Source organism: Amborella trichopoda, chromosome 1, assembly GCF_054954075.1.
Source record: "Amborella trichopoda isolate Santa Cruz 75 chromosome 1, AtrichopodaSantaCruz75HAP2 v2.0, whole genome shotgun sequence".
NCBI lineage: Eukaryota > Viridiplantae > Streptophyta > Magnoliopsida > Amborellales > Amborellaceae > Amborella > Amborella trichopoda.
This window is the reverse complement of record NC_142336.1, coordinates 35,302,325-35,316,534: the sequence shown is the minus strand read 5'-3', so window position 1 is coordinate 35,316,534 and position 14,210 is coordinate 35,302,325. Positions and strand designations below refer to the sequence as shown.

Below are 14,210 nucleotides of genomic sequence, written 5' to 3'. Positions count from 1 at the left end.
TCAAACTGATGATTCCTTTTTCACTTAAGAATGCTTTTCACAGTAAGAGAAAACCAATTCATACTTTTGCTTGCTATCAAAAAGTAAGTTCAACTGATGTTTCAAATAACTGTCTTTAATCTCTTAGCAAAATTGAGCCTTAAATAAGAATCAACGCAAATGGACACTCCAAACAATACCAAATGGAACACAGAGGAACACAGGGAATTAAAACCCAATGTATTTTCAGTGGTGTCGATAGGAAAACTTTGAAGAATTCAGGACTCATATGCTACATTACATCATCACCATTATCACAATTTGACATTGAAAAATAGGGAGAAAAAAAAAATTACATCAAGAGCATCTGTCATCCCAACCCTTCTTCTCTGGTCAACAGAAACACAAAGGAGAAGAACATGATCTGATAATGGAGAACTGTTAACAATTAGGGAGTCATATGTTGCATCATCACCAGTTTCAAAATTTAGAATTCACAAAAAAAAAATGCAACAAGAGCATCTATTATCCGAACCCTTCTCCTTCTTGAACCAACAGAAACACACCCAAACCCGTCTCCTTCTTGGACCAACCAGAAACACGCCCACTAGTTCCCTCCTCCTACAACTTTGTATTGCTTCTCCACAACCTTCCTGTATTCTGCACATTCAACAAAAATATTCCCTTATAAGAAAAAGAACAAGAGATCAGTACCCTTGATTTTGGCTTAACTCTAGCACACTCACCTTCCTGATTGATCCACAAGGCTGCAGCTTGGTTGTTAAGGGGAGAATCATTGTTTGGTTCTGAATTGAACAACAACAGAAAACTAAAATGAGAAAAGCCCAAGTACATTTCTTTTTTATTTTATTTTTACCGGGGGGGGGGGGGGGGGGGGGGGGGGAGAGAGAGAGAGAGTCTTAGTCGAAGAATATTACCTCCTAAGAGACTCTGAATAGAGAGTAATATTGTTCTGACATCATATGCGGATGACCATTTATCCTGGTTCAAGGGGAAAAGAAAAGGGACCACAATAAATAACCAAAAAGAGAGATGTAAATTGGGGAGAAAAGAAAAAGTAAGAAATAAAGGGCAAACCAACCTGGAGGATGTCCAAACAAATGTTGCCAAAGGTATCAACATTGGGATGAAAGATAATAGTCTCAAATTTAACCTTGGGTGGCTTGAATGGATAATCAGTGGGGAAAGAGAGAGACAGCTTGTAGATCATGCCTTCATACACTGTGTCTTTGCTCCCTGTGATGGTCCCTTTCCAACAAAAGATGTTGTCACCTTCCGGGAAGGCAGATATACCAGGATCTCCACACATCTGAGAAAACCCAATTCACACATCTCAGAATAGACCTAGTTTTTGTAGTATTTTATAATGCAGGAAATAAATGATGATAAATCCTAAAAACCAAAAGAAACAGAATCACCAAAGTATACGGAAAGAGTTGACAGAAAGAACCAGGCCCAAATTAGGAAGAAAATGTAAAACAGATGCCATAAAATTAGGAGGGATAGACAAATGAAGGACTAAGAAGAAACCTATACTGAAGGAAGATTGATCTTGACTTACCATCAGTGACATCAACTCCGATTGTAGCCTGTATTTGTTACAAACCCAAACAAACAGAGAGACGGAAAACGAAAGTAAGAAACCAAGCCATGAAAGAAAAACTGTCCCAATTGAAATAAAGAGAGACAAAATTTGAGATAAAAAGGAAGGGGAAGAAAACCTTCGAGAAACCGATTGACTATCGACGCCTTTGGCAGGAGGCTGAGGTTGCTTGGAGGCTGTTGGAGGTGCTGGGGGTTGAGGCATGTTGTTGTGGTATTCTGGCGAAAATCGGGCTTCAGATTGACCATTAACAGTCATGGTTCTCTCTCTATTATCAATGTGGAACCCAAAAATGGAATTGATTGCAGACGAAGAAGATTATGGAGAGAGAAAAGAAGCAAGCCCTTTTCCTTCTCTTTTCCCCTGTAGCCTGAGAGAGAGAAACAATGGAACCCAATGGGGGGGTTGCAGAAAAAGAAGATTATTGAGAGAGAAAGAAGCAAGGCCTTGTCGTTCTCTTTCTCCTAGAGAGAGAGAGAGAGAGAGAGAGTGAGGGAAACGGTGAGCGATGGATATATAGAAACAAAGGAAGTGCTTTTCAGGAAGGGAAGGAATCAAAATCTCTTTTGGGTCATCACCATTCGAAATTTTTCGAACGTTGGGAATGGACGGCCGTCGTGGGCCTATCCCAACGGCTAGTAGCATTAAAAGCCCTCCTGTGACACTGATAGGTTTCCTCAAGTCTAGGGCCTCTTGAAGGGAAAATGGCTGAAAACCTTCTAAAATATACATTTTAGACACTCTACCCCCATTTTAAATTTTTGTCATTTTTTTTTCTCAAAAACCATCTTTTCTAACTAATACCCCCAACTAAAAAAGTGATATCTTTTTTAAAGAAAATACTCCTCCCCGTACCTTCACTGTATGAACAAATTGTTTGGATGGGCCCCAATAATGCTTTTGTCGGACCGCGGTTGTTATTTGCCAGACTTACGACATATGCCGGACTGCATTTCTACAATATCGGATTGCTTATTTAGACAGTGATACACCGGACCGTAGACTACTAATGCCGAACCATCCTACTCATGTATCCAAAACACCGGACCGAGACCATGAAATGCCGAACTTACGTCTCCAGTAGTAAAATCATCGGAGCGAAGTTCTGTAATGCCAGACCGCGAGTATTGCCAGACTGCAGCCTCCCAGTACCGGATAGATCGACCATAACGTCGAAGTGATGTTGTGAAATGCCGGACTTAACATCATTCCAGAAACACGTGCCGGACCGCACATTGCAAAACATATCATCGGACCGCACACATACACTGTCGGACAACTACATCAAATGCCGGAGTGAGTTTATTATTTATGCAAAACTTCAGACCGCGCCCACAAAATGCCGGATTGCCTACGCAAACGTTGAATCGAATGTCGCAAAATGTCGGAACGCCGGATTGCCTACGCTAATGCCCTTTTTAACGTAGAAGTGAAAAAGAGGGAGTAATTTTGTCTTTATTTCTATTTTTTTTAGGTTGGGGGTATTAGTTAGAAAAGATGGTTTTTTGAAAAAAAGAAGTGAAGAAAGTTTACGGTGGGGGTAGTGTCTGGAAAGTATATTTCAGGAGGTTTTCAGTAATTTCTCTTCGTTGAAATTGAAGGACAACAACGTGGTTATGAGTAAATCATGAGATAATATACTATAATACTATCCAAAAGATATTCTACTCATGCGAAAATAGAACTCTCGTTTACTCCCTCGGGGAAATCCCCACCTAGAATAAATTTTAAGAACCAATATTTGGGGATGTAACATTTTCATCCCTTAAATTGATCTCAATTAAAAAAAAAAAAAAAAAAATCCTAATTGTACCCTCTGTTGAGATGGTGAGATCTATACGTTAGAAAACTCAAATTTTAATTTTTTTTTTTTTTGGAGAATAATCATCTAAGAACTCTAAGTAGTTTCCAAAATTTCAGATTTAAAAAATCCTCCCCACTAGGTCTTTGGACCGAGGGAGTACAAGTAAAGCATGCTCTCGAGGAAGTATAGTATATGAGCTCATAATACTATCATTTTTCTTCCAAGGGGTCAAAATACTTATAATTGAAATTGGACACTTAGCTGTTTATTATTTCTTTAAAAAAGAAAAAAAAACCGTACTACTGCCTACCAGATTACACATTTTACAGTTAAAGATGATTAAATTGACCATAAATAATCTCTTCTATATGGTAATGAAGACTTTATGGCGTAGGCCCGAGTTTGAATGAGTGGGTCCCACAGACCATCCAATGATTTGTAGAGCACTAGTGTCCTATCATCACACTTTAGCCCCTTGGATGCGTGGTTCTCATTGTGACCATGGGGATAATATGTTAGAATGAAAATTCAATGAAATTAGAAGGGTATGCTTTGAAATAGAGGGAGAAAAATTAAGAATGCACTTATGTGGAAATTAGAACTATTGACTAATGGAAAAGCTTTATATAGGGCCAAGGCTCTAATCAATCAAATTAGAGCCCACTTCAAAAATTTCAGGTCATTTTGATGCTTAAATATCTTCAAATTGATCATCTTGATATATAAAGATAAGAAAAAAATAGATTTCAAATTTTGGAAATAGTGCATCTTATAGCGAATTTTTGGACTGTCAATTTTTAAGATTTTCAAGTTTTCATAGATCTGCTCAATCTACACTATTTTTTAAGCTTTAAATTTTATAATTAAATATAAAAATGTATTTTCAGGCAAGCACAAAGATTTCCAGTATTGCAACCACATTTCTCAATATTATTTGAAAGTGTGCTTTATTTTGATTGTTTAGAGCCTTGGCTCTATACAAACCGCACCCCTGACTAATACATCCCTCCAGCTTAGCAAAAGTGCTCTTTATATTTTGTAGGGAAATGCTTTTGTATCACTGCGGTTGCATGCATCCCGTGGTACATCCTCGATCGCGGCAAAACCTCACCATTTTTTGAACCTATAGGACCGTATAAGCAATGTCAACAAAAAGTTCAGGCAACATACGCAAGAGAAAGCCTATCCCCAAAGCTTTTCCCTCTCTTTGACATTTTCTACATTTTTCATTATTAATAAAGAGAAAATATGGGATTAGCCCAGTAACTTATATGAATATATGAATCCAACGGTTCAGATTGAATTTGAATCGATCTGACGATCACAGATATCTAGTTGTGTTTAAATTTTATTTATTTTTCTACAAATCCAAATCATATGAAATTTTAGGCATCAAGATGCACCTAATAAAAAATATAAAAAAAATTATCCGTGAAAAACAAAATGATCAAAATACCTCCGAAATATTTCAAGGGTATTTTGGTCAATGTTTTCATGTAAAATATTTTTTTGATGTTTTTTAAAGATTCAACTCTTTTTGATGAACACATGCCTAAAATTTCAAGTGATTTAGATTTGTAAAAAAAAAACTAAAATTCAAATACTATCGGACATCCGTGATCATTAGATCGGTCTAAATTCAATCTCGGACGTTGGGCTCATATATTCATATGAGCTAGTGGGCTAATCCCATCTTTTTCCATTAATAAATAATCTCATGTTTTTTGGAAAATTTATGTAAGAATCTTATTTGTCTGGGGAATTATGCTTTTTATTTTATTTTATGACTCAAAGTCCTTTTATCATCGTATTTTTATTTTTTCCAACACCATTTTTTCTTTCTAGCATAGAATGGATTTTGACCTAACCAATTTTCCTAAATAAAAACATAGGTTTGACACTTAAAATAAAGTAAAGATCATGTTTATATAAGTTGTCCACCTTATACTATTGAAGTAAGGTGCACTTTGAAACATGAAGAGAGTGTTCGCATGTTGGAAAATCCTCCCATTTGATCACCTTGACCTCATGATGTATGGTTATGAAAAAAAAAAGAATTTCAAGTCACAACTTATCTTGATTGTCTTTTTTCAAGATTTTAAGCATTTATATATCTGCTCGATCTATACTACTTTTCAAATTTTTAAATTCATATCTAAAGATGAAAATAAATTTTTAAGCTATCATAAGGTTCAGGACACTGGAATTACATCTCTAGGCAAATCTTAAAGCTGCACCTTACTGGGAATTACATCTCTAGGCAAATCTTAGAGCTGCACCTTACTTCCACAGAATAAGTAGTCCTATACCAACGTCACCCTTAGGTGATAATTGGGTTCCAACATTTCAAAAATGGAACCCAATTTTTTTAAGTAAACTGCATGTACACTATGCTCCCAATGGGAGCATAATGTGCATTTGCTCCCTAGGAAAAAAATAACGACATGATCTTTTTGGGACCAGAGATCTTGGGAGCCACCTCTGATGATTATTTTATAAAAGATGAAAACTATATTTTGAGTTTTTAAACGTTTAGATTTGATCATCCAAAAATTGGATGGACTTTGTACAATTTTAAGACATTATTTTTCAAGTCGCATATAGTGCTTGAAACAATTCTTTTTTAGCTTGATCACTAAGTTTTGAGATAACATTCCAAAATTTGAGGGCCTAAAAAAGTGCCTAGATTGGGTTGTAGTAGAGGGAGCAAAAATGGACAATACTTCTTCCTTAAGTAAACATCAACCCCACTATTTATCCAAAACAAAACAAAAAACATCAAAAGAGAGAGATGACATTATGAGACCCTCCCACACTCATGAGAGTAGGACATCAAAAGATCACCATCAATTTTGGCACATTTGACACATATCTCTAGAAAAAAGTTATCACATGGATGTAGGACTTGACTTTTCTAGATATCTGTGCCAAATTTGATGGTGATCATTTGAGGTCTTATTCACATGGGTGTGGGAAGGTCTCATAAGATCATTACTCGTATATATATAAAATTAGGGGATTGTAAAGTAGATTCTAAAGTTTCATATCCAAAAATTAATCGGAAGTAGCTCTTTTGCCTGAGGAAGCAAGTGTGTAGTATGCTCCTACGCGTTCTTAAAAGTGGGACATGAACTTAAAATATAAAATAATGTGAATATTTTTTAAATTCTAATATATAAGGGATACTTTCATAAATTTCCCTAAATATTTCAAGTACCTGTGAGACCCTGAAATGATGTTGCATTCTATCTTGCGGCTAAAACACTATTTTAGGGGGATTTGTGAGACCTAAAATTTCAAAGAATCATCTTCAAGACATCCTAAGATCAAATTAAAAAATGTGTTTTAGAGCTCAAAACTTCCCCCAATACATTATCCATAAAAATTGATGGTCCATATTCAATACTAGAGGGGATCTTATTTCGAACACGTTTCAAATCCCAAATCACGTTTCCGAAAATTGATCCTAAGCTAAGAAACAAACACATTGAGGTTTCACGAGAGACCCTAACTCTTTACATTTAGTCGAACAGAATCACCAATTATTTTTCTAATTTGAAATGGGATTGTCGAGATCATTTATCTTTTGTATAAGGAAGTCACAATCACTCTCATCCCTTAAAATTTAAAATGGGTAGTTGTAAGAGTATCATTAAATAGACAAAGTTTTTAAAAGAAATCTTGAACTTTGTGATGCATTCCTAAATCATCCGATTTGATATCTAATAAGGGCGAATAGTTGTAACCCCCTTGTAATAAAGATAAATCCCTTGGTATGAAATCCTCCACATAAAAGAGAATGATTTTAGGCCTCAAGACTTTCCATGCTATACCTTTGATACCTCATTTTAGATGAGGTTTCTATAAGGCCTAGGCTTTATGAAAACTTTGAAACATTAAATTCTCAAGAATATTTCATTTTTTTATTAAATCTAGAAATGACGTGGTTACTTTGAGTTTTCAGCCTGACGTGTATTGTGGGCATCTTCAAACAAAATACTTGAGAAGGTACTCAATGAAATAATCTGGTTAAAGTAACCACTTTGTTGATAAAATAATTGAATTGAAAACAAATTTTTTAGGTGATTTGCCTTTGATGATAGATTTTTTATTTTTTATTTTTAAAAAATACAAAGAAACAATTTACTTTTGTACAAAGAAGTCAGAATCACTTGTTCTATGGATTTCAAATTGGGTGGTTGTAAGACTATCATTGAAAGGACTCAAAGTTCAAACGAAAAATTTCTCAGATTTTGTGACTAGCCCTGGCATCCAATTTGACATCTAATGAGTGGGAATAGTTGAGCCTCATAATAATAAAAATCAATGGTCTCAATGAATACAATCCCTTTTTTCGTTTAGATAAACCTTGAACTGAAGTATATAGGACCTACACAACAAACTTCAGGGCCCGGCTTAGAGGCCTTTTCTAGCCACGTTCATTAGTATAAGGCCGAGGCACGAAACCATCAAAGTAAGGCGCACCTTCAAATAGTGTTAATGTTTCAATACTGAAAATCTTTGTAATGGCTTAAAAATTTATTTTTATCTCTAATTATAAAATTTAAAGCCTCAAAGATAGTGTAGATGGAGCATATCTATGAACACTTGAAAGTATTTTATTTTTTTGGATAAGTAAAAATTGGTATGTCAATGGGGATTTAGGCCCCTACCTTTTAGTGAGAATAGAGGGCATTGTCACTTGAAAATCCTTAATTGACGGTTAAAAAGTGCATAACAAGATGCACTATTTTCAAGACTTGAAATCCATTTTTTTTCATGTCCATACAAATTGAGGTTGAGATAATCAATTGAGAATTTTTGGGTATTGAAAGTACACCTTGTAATGAATTTTGGAGGTGTGCCTTAATTTAATTGTTGAGAGCCTGGCTTTTTTTTTTTTTTTTTAATGTTAACAATAGGTATTAATTAATAAAGAGAAAAACTCCAATAGTACAATTACCGAGAAAAAAAATAGGGTAATAAACCCTACTTCAAAAAAGGAACAACCAACACTCCTGAAACACAATCGATTTCAAAAGCTTGAAGACTCTACTATATCAAGAAGCTTGGAACACCCGCTGACCACTTGAAACAAAGAAGCCTATGCCCCCTTAATTAGAAGTCCCAAGCCTCACCAACTCGAATTCACATCTAAGCACCTTCCCTTTGCAAGAATCACACATGTGTCGGGGCTGGGGCGACCTTCCCTTTGCAAGAATCACACATGTCGGGGTTGGGGCGACAGCCTGACGGTGCCCAAATACTCTCGATAAGCTCGTGGCGACATCTAAAAGGAGTCGGTGAAACCATCAGCCAAAAGTAGGGTAAAAAGAAAAGAGCGAGATGATGGAAGAAGGGAGAAAAACCAGAAAGGGGGCAGCCGACGAATCAAGACAAGGAAAAAGAGAAAGATATCGCGAACAACTCGACCAGGAAGCTGTGTAGGCCAGAGTAGAAGATCTTACTTCCCAAGAGGAAGGGAAATTGCTACGTGACAGGGGAGAAGTGGCCCTCGGCAAAGCCAATCCTGTTTTGGGCATTAAACAAAGGAAGCAAAATCTTCTCCTGACGAGGAAAAAAAAGTGTCTTTCAACAAACTGACATTAATGACCTAACTCACGGGTTGACAAGGTCTCGGATTCCCAAAGAAGGGAAAACCCTACCTAAAAGAGGTGTAAGTGAGAAACAAGAGATAGCGAGCAGGAGGGTAAGGAAAAAGGGCTGGAAGGTCAAGCCTCTAGGGGTAAAGAGGCGGAGGGGGGTGGTGAAGGGTGGAGGAAGAGGCAGCTGATGCTCCTGGTGGTCGTGGCGAAGACGGCAGCTGCTGCTGCTAGACATTAGAGACGGTGGCTGTAGCTGCAGAGTAAACCCTAGCAGAGCTCTGTTCAAGTGGGAGGGAGCTGCTGATTGGCAGAAGAAAAGATGGCTACTACTAGTGCTGCTCCTTGCGGTGCTGGCGAAGGCAGCGGCTACTGCTAGATGAAGGAGACGGTGACTGCGGCTGCAACCCAAACCCTAAAACAAGGCCTCGATCAGAGAAGAGGAGGCCAACCCCTCTTTGCATGATCATGAAATATGCATTGTCGAAAGCGTTTCTTGTTGGGCCGGCCGAGTGGTGCCTCGACAATGTCTCCCTTTGCAAATGTGCTCGGCAGTGTCTTAGCGAAGTCTGGGTTCAGGGTCTGCATGGTGAGTTGAGTTGCTTAGGCGACTCTTGAAAGAGGAGCACCGAGGGTGTTTAGAGCCTCGCTCTTGTATAAATTTTTCCTCCAGACAAATATTTTGCCATTATAGATCTCCTACTACTATTTATCAAATGTCGTCATGACAACAACTCTGATATCGAAGTGAAGAAGTTATGCCCATCAAAAGTTGCACTTTCACTTTAGAGGGATAGAGCAATCTTTCTCCTTCTTTATAGAGGCTAAACTAGAAAGAAAAGGCTTTTTATGTTCTTCTATCCTCCCCCCTTTATCTTTATAGAGGCTAAACTAGAAAGGAAAAGCTTTTTATGTTCTTCTATCCTCCCCCTTTTATCCAACGGTCCACTTTTTAATGGAGGTTTAAGATTATCTCAATCACAACGTCACGTCTCTATATTGTTATATTTTTAAATTTTTTTTTGTACAAACTGTTTTGATACCAAATTTTGGACGTCCATTCTTCTATTAAACTAGCATGCTAGCATGTACAAAAAAATATAAAAAAAATATTTTTAATAAAATAAACGGACCAAAATATCTTTGAAAGTTTTAAGGGATATTTTGATCATTAGTTTTTATCGAAAAATTATTGTTAGTATTTTTTATAGGTGTACCCTAATGAAAAGATGGCACGTACCAAATTTCATATTCAGAAAAATTGTATTAAAAAAAACCAAAAATAAAATAACATCGGATCTAAGATCAAACGGTGGGTGGCTCTCTTGATAAAAAATAGACCGCTGGATGATAGGGGGAGGATAGAACTTCTATGTTGTTGAAAAAATATAAAAATCTTTCCCAACCAGAAAAGTGTCACTTCAATTCAGGATTTATTAAGAGTTATATTTACATTAGAATTCGGACCGAGGACCTCCAATTAAATGTGGCTTTACACCAAATGTGGTGTAGCCTAACAATTCCAGATAACCTTATCGAAGAAAATTTACAAAGGGTTAATTGATTCATCCAATATCAATCCTCAACCATAAAAACAGAATATCAAAGTCAAAAAGGAAAATGACACAAACAAAGGTGTGTATCTTTCAGCAACAAGTAATACCAGTCAAATTAACGAATTGTAATCTATTGTTAACTTTTTCAATTTTTTCTAGCCCAAATATTGGGATGCCAATTTTTATACTTCTCTTCGGAAATCCATAAAACACTTAGAAATTCAAACTCCTCCTCCACAAACATTTGAAATAGTTTTCCATTTTTAAATTTTCAATTTGTCCTACCAAAATGATGATCTCATTGACTCATTTAGGATCCAATAAATTGCAGAGAAAATCAGAAATTGCACAGAAAAATCAGTCGATACAATTCAAGAAACTCTCAATCGAACACTCTCCAAACTAAGATCAATCAAATATGAATAAAACCTTCAAACTATAGAATCAATCTAAACTACCTGGCTGTAAATGAAGCAAGAAAAAGAGGCTTGAGGAGAGCCGGAAATCATGGAGGGATTTCTCTCACTAAAACCTATCAAATAAGATAGAGAGAGTACCTTTAGAGATGGGGCTTCAATGGCTGTATAGAGAGAGATGGAGTTCCACCAAGTAGAGAGAGAGAAAGTTGGGTTTTTCTGCTGTACAGAGAGAGAGGGAGGACCACCACCTAGAGAGAGAGAGAGGGAGTTCCACCATGTAGAGAGAGAAAGTTGGGTTTGTCTGCTGCACAAAGAGAGGGAGTTCCACTGCATAGAGAGAGGGAGTTCCACTGCGTAGAAAGAGAAAGTTGGGTTTTCTACTGCATAGAGAGAGAGGGAGGACCACTGCAGAGAGAGAGAGGGAGTTCCACTGCGTAGAAAGAGAAAGTTGGGTTTTCTACTGCATAGAGAGAGAGGGAGGACCACTGCATAGAGAGAGAGGGAGTTCCACTGCACAGAGAGAGAAAGTTGGGTTTTTCTGCTGCACAGAGAGAGAAAGTTGGGTTTTTCTGCTGCACGGAGAGAGGGAGGACCACTGCGTAGAGAGAGAGAGGGAGTTCCACTGCGTGGCAAGAGAGTAGCAATGAGAAAAAAAAAAGATGTGGAAGAAAACGAGGAGACAGAGAGAGGGCATGTTGTTTTGGTAGAGAGAGACGAGAGGGCGTGTTGTTTCAGGAAGAGAGATAATCGTGCATGTCAGTACTCATGCACTGCACTGACAGCGCCCCATTAAAAAAAACCATATTTTTCACAAAAAATGCAGACATTTCCTACTGTCTTACTAACCGTCCATTTATAGATGCCCGTTGGGCGCAACTGAAGCATATGCACGAGCGGCTTAATTTCATATTTTATATATATATATATATATAAAAGGATAATTTAAACTTTACAACTTTCAAATTACAAAAGTTAAAGATAGAGAGAGTTGTGAATGGTGGATTTATTAATTTTATAGTTTATTTTTTTAAAAAAAATTACATTTTGTGCTATCTTCATCATTAAATAGGAACAATTTCATAAATATTACGACAAGACAAGGCGTACTTTTGTCTTCTCCAAAAAAGGTAAAATTGAAATTTTTATTAAAAAATAATGGCACTCTACAAATAAAATTCTAAGACATTAACTTCCAAAATGCCATGTACTTTTGTAAAAATTTCAAATTTGCTATTACTTAATAGTTAAGTTACCTATTAAAATAAAATTTTAAACAAAAAGTAATGATCTTTCTTATAAGGGAAAAGTTTATATAGAGCTAAGGCTCTAAACAATCAAATTTGATATTACCTCAAAAAGTTCACTAGAAGGGGTTGTTTTGATGCGCAAATATCTTCAAATTGATCATCTTGACATCAAGATGTATGGACATGAGAAAAAAATGGATTTCAAGTTTTGGAAATAATGTATTTTGTAGTGCATTTTTAGACCGTCAATTTTCAAGATTTTTAAGTTTTCATAGATCTGTCAATCTAAGCTATTTTTGAAGCTTTGAACTTTATAAAAAAAAACATAAAAATATATTTTAAGGCTATCACAAAGATTCTAGTGGTAAACCACATTTGTCGACGCTATTTGAAGGTAGACTCTAATTTGATTGTTTAGAGCCTAGGCTCTATACAAACCACAACTTTTTGATAAATACACCAATCACATCCCGTTCTAACTTTAAGTTTTGTATTTTGAGGGGTTGTTATCTCTAGACAAACCCATAGATATATATATATATAGGAAAAGTTTTAATAAGGTTACAATATTATTGCAACAGTTACAGTTGCAACCTTCTTCACCGTCCAATAAAATAGACAGTGGATATTTAAAAAATAAAAGAGAGGCGGGAAACTGGAAAACGGATAGCCTTGGTTGCCATTTTCAATTGCTCTCTCTCTCTATCCTCTTGGACGTCTGTCTCTCCATCATCATAACCTCTTACCAAATTCTCTCTCTATCCTCTTGGACAACTCTCTCTCTTCATCAGGTTCATCGTAGAACCCTTTAGAGAGAGGTACAGAGAGGTTTAGAGAGAGAGGTACAAAGAGAAGATGGAAGGAGAGCATTATAGGTTATGATTAGAAAAGGTCTCAACACTTTAGAGAGAGAAGGCTGAGAGAGGGTATACAGAGAGAAGATTGAGGGAAATAGAAGGAGCATATCGAAGAAAAGTAGAGACAGAGAGAGTTACAAAGAGAGAAAATTGAAAGAGACCATTAGGGCTTGGGTTAGAAATGGTCGTCTTAGCATTTGTTGCCATTCAAAATTAGCCCAAGTCAAGGAGGAATTGCAAAGTTCAAGAAAAGTTTAATGATTCTCTTTGCTAGCATTTGCTGCCATTCGAAATCCTCTATAACCTTTACAATTCCAGCACCTTCGAAATCCTCTGTAACCTTTACAATTCCAGCAGCTCAATCAAGCAGTCTCTCTATTGTAGGTTTTAGAGTTCAAAATCCAGAATAATCTCTCTAGTTTTTTTTTTTTTTGCCCTAATGAAGATTTTTTTTCCCCCAATTAGCTATTTTGGTATACATGAGCTACTTTCTTCTTCTTCTTTTTTTTTCTTGGTGATTTCTTTGGGTGTTTGTTTTGCCCATATGAGGATTCTTTTGCACAAATTAAAGTTCTGGTGCATCTGAGCTATTATTCTCTCTTTGTTCTGGTGCATCTGAGAAATGCTCTCTTCTATTTTCTTTGTTTTTCTTTTTTTTTTCTTTTTTTTCTTTTTTTTTCTTTTTTTTGCCTTAAATTTTTCTTCCACCTCATTTTGTTCCATGTAACGCTATTATTAATGCATCCATTGCTTGCATGAATTTAGTGGATGTTTATTCTAGCAAAGTCCACAGTTTTTGAAGAACCTTGGGTTCAGTCACTGAATTTATTTTTAGTTTTTTCTTTTACTCTTTGTTTTGGGGAAAAATATTTTTTGGATAAATGGTGATCAAATTAGTGTGAACTATGAGAAAATCATTTTCAATTCAAGATCAACAATTTGGTTGATTTAGTTTTGTTATTTACTTTGGAATTGGGCTACAAATTATCTAATCATCTTAATCCACCTATTAAATTAATTTGAATCAAGCATGGCAAATAAAAAAAATCAAACCAATTTGTCTGGAAAATAAAAAAGAATGAAACATTTTAATCACTGAATTGAATAATTTTCCTAAAAAT

The 14,210-nt window shown here is 36.1% G+C and overlaps 1 protein-coding gene and 1 long non-coding RNA gene across 2 annotated transcripts; both read right to left on the bottom strand.

The window, feature by feature from the left end:
- Positions 1-204: 204 nt before the first annotated feature.
- On the bottom strand, positions 205-2,298 carry LOC18433292 (ubiquitin-conjugating enzyme E2 20). Its single transcript, XM_006843386.4, has 6 exons — positions 1,722-2,298; positions 1,562-1,589; positions 1,082-1,309; positions 918-981; positions 726-785; positions 205-639 (listed from the first exon to the last, which is right to left on the bottom strand). The coding sequence occupies exons 1-6, from the start codon at positions 1,859-1,861 to the stop codon at positions 587-589; spliced, it is 573 nt and encodes a 190-aa protein (XP_006843449.1). The 5' UTR covers positions 1,862-2,298; the 3' UTR covers positions 205-586.
- Positions 2,299-8,373: 6,075 nt separating this feature from the next.
- On the bottom strand, positions 8,374-11,837 carry LOC148783792 (uncharacterized). Its single transcript, XR_016052964.1, has 2 exons — positions 11,124-11,837; positions 8,374-9,592 (listed from the first exon to the last, which is right to left on the bottom strand). It is a non-coding gene; the product is annotated as an uncharacterized LOC148783792 (long non-coding RNA).
- Positions 11,838-14,210: the final 2,373 nt, after the last annotated feature.

Coding starts and splice junctions, on each gene's coding strand:
- LOC18433292 (XM_006843386.4), bottom strand. CDS start 1,861: ATGACTGTTAATGGTCAATCTGAAGCCCGATTTTCGCCAGAATACCAC. Junction 786..917: donor TATTCAGAGTCTCTTAGGAG/GTAATATTCTTC, acceptor TGTTCAATTCAG/AACCAAACAATGATTCTCCC. Junction 640..725: donor CTTGTGGATCAATCAGGAAG/GTGAGTGTGCTA, acceptor TTGAATGTGCAG/AATACAGGAAGGTTGTGGAG.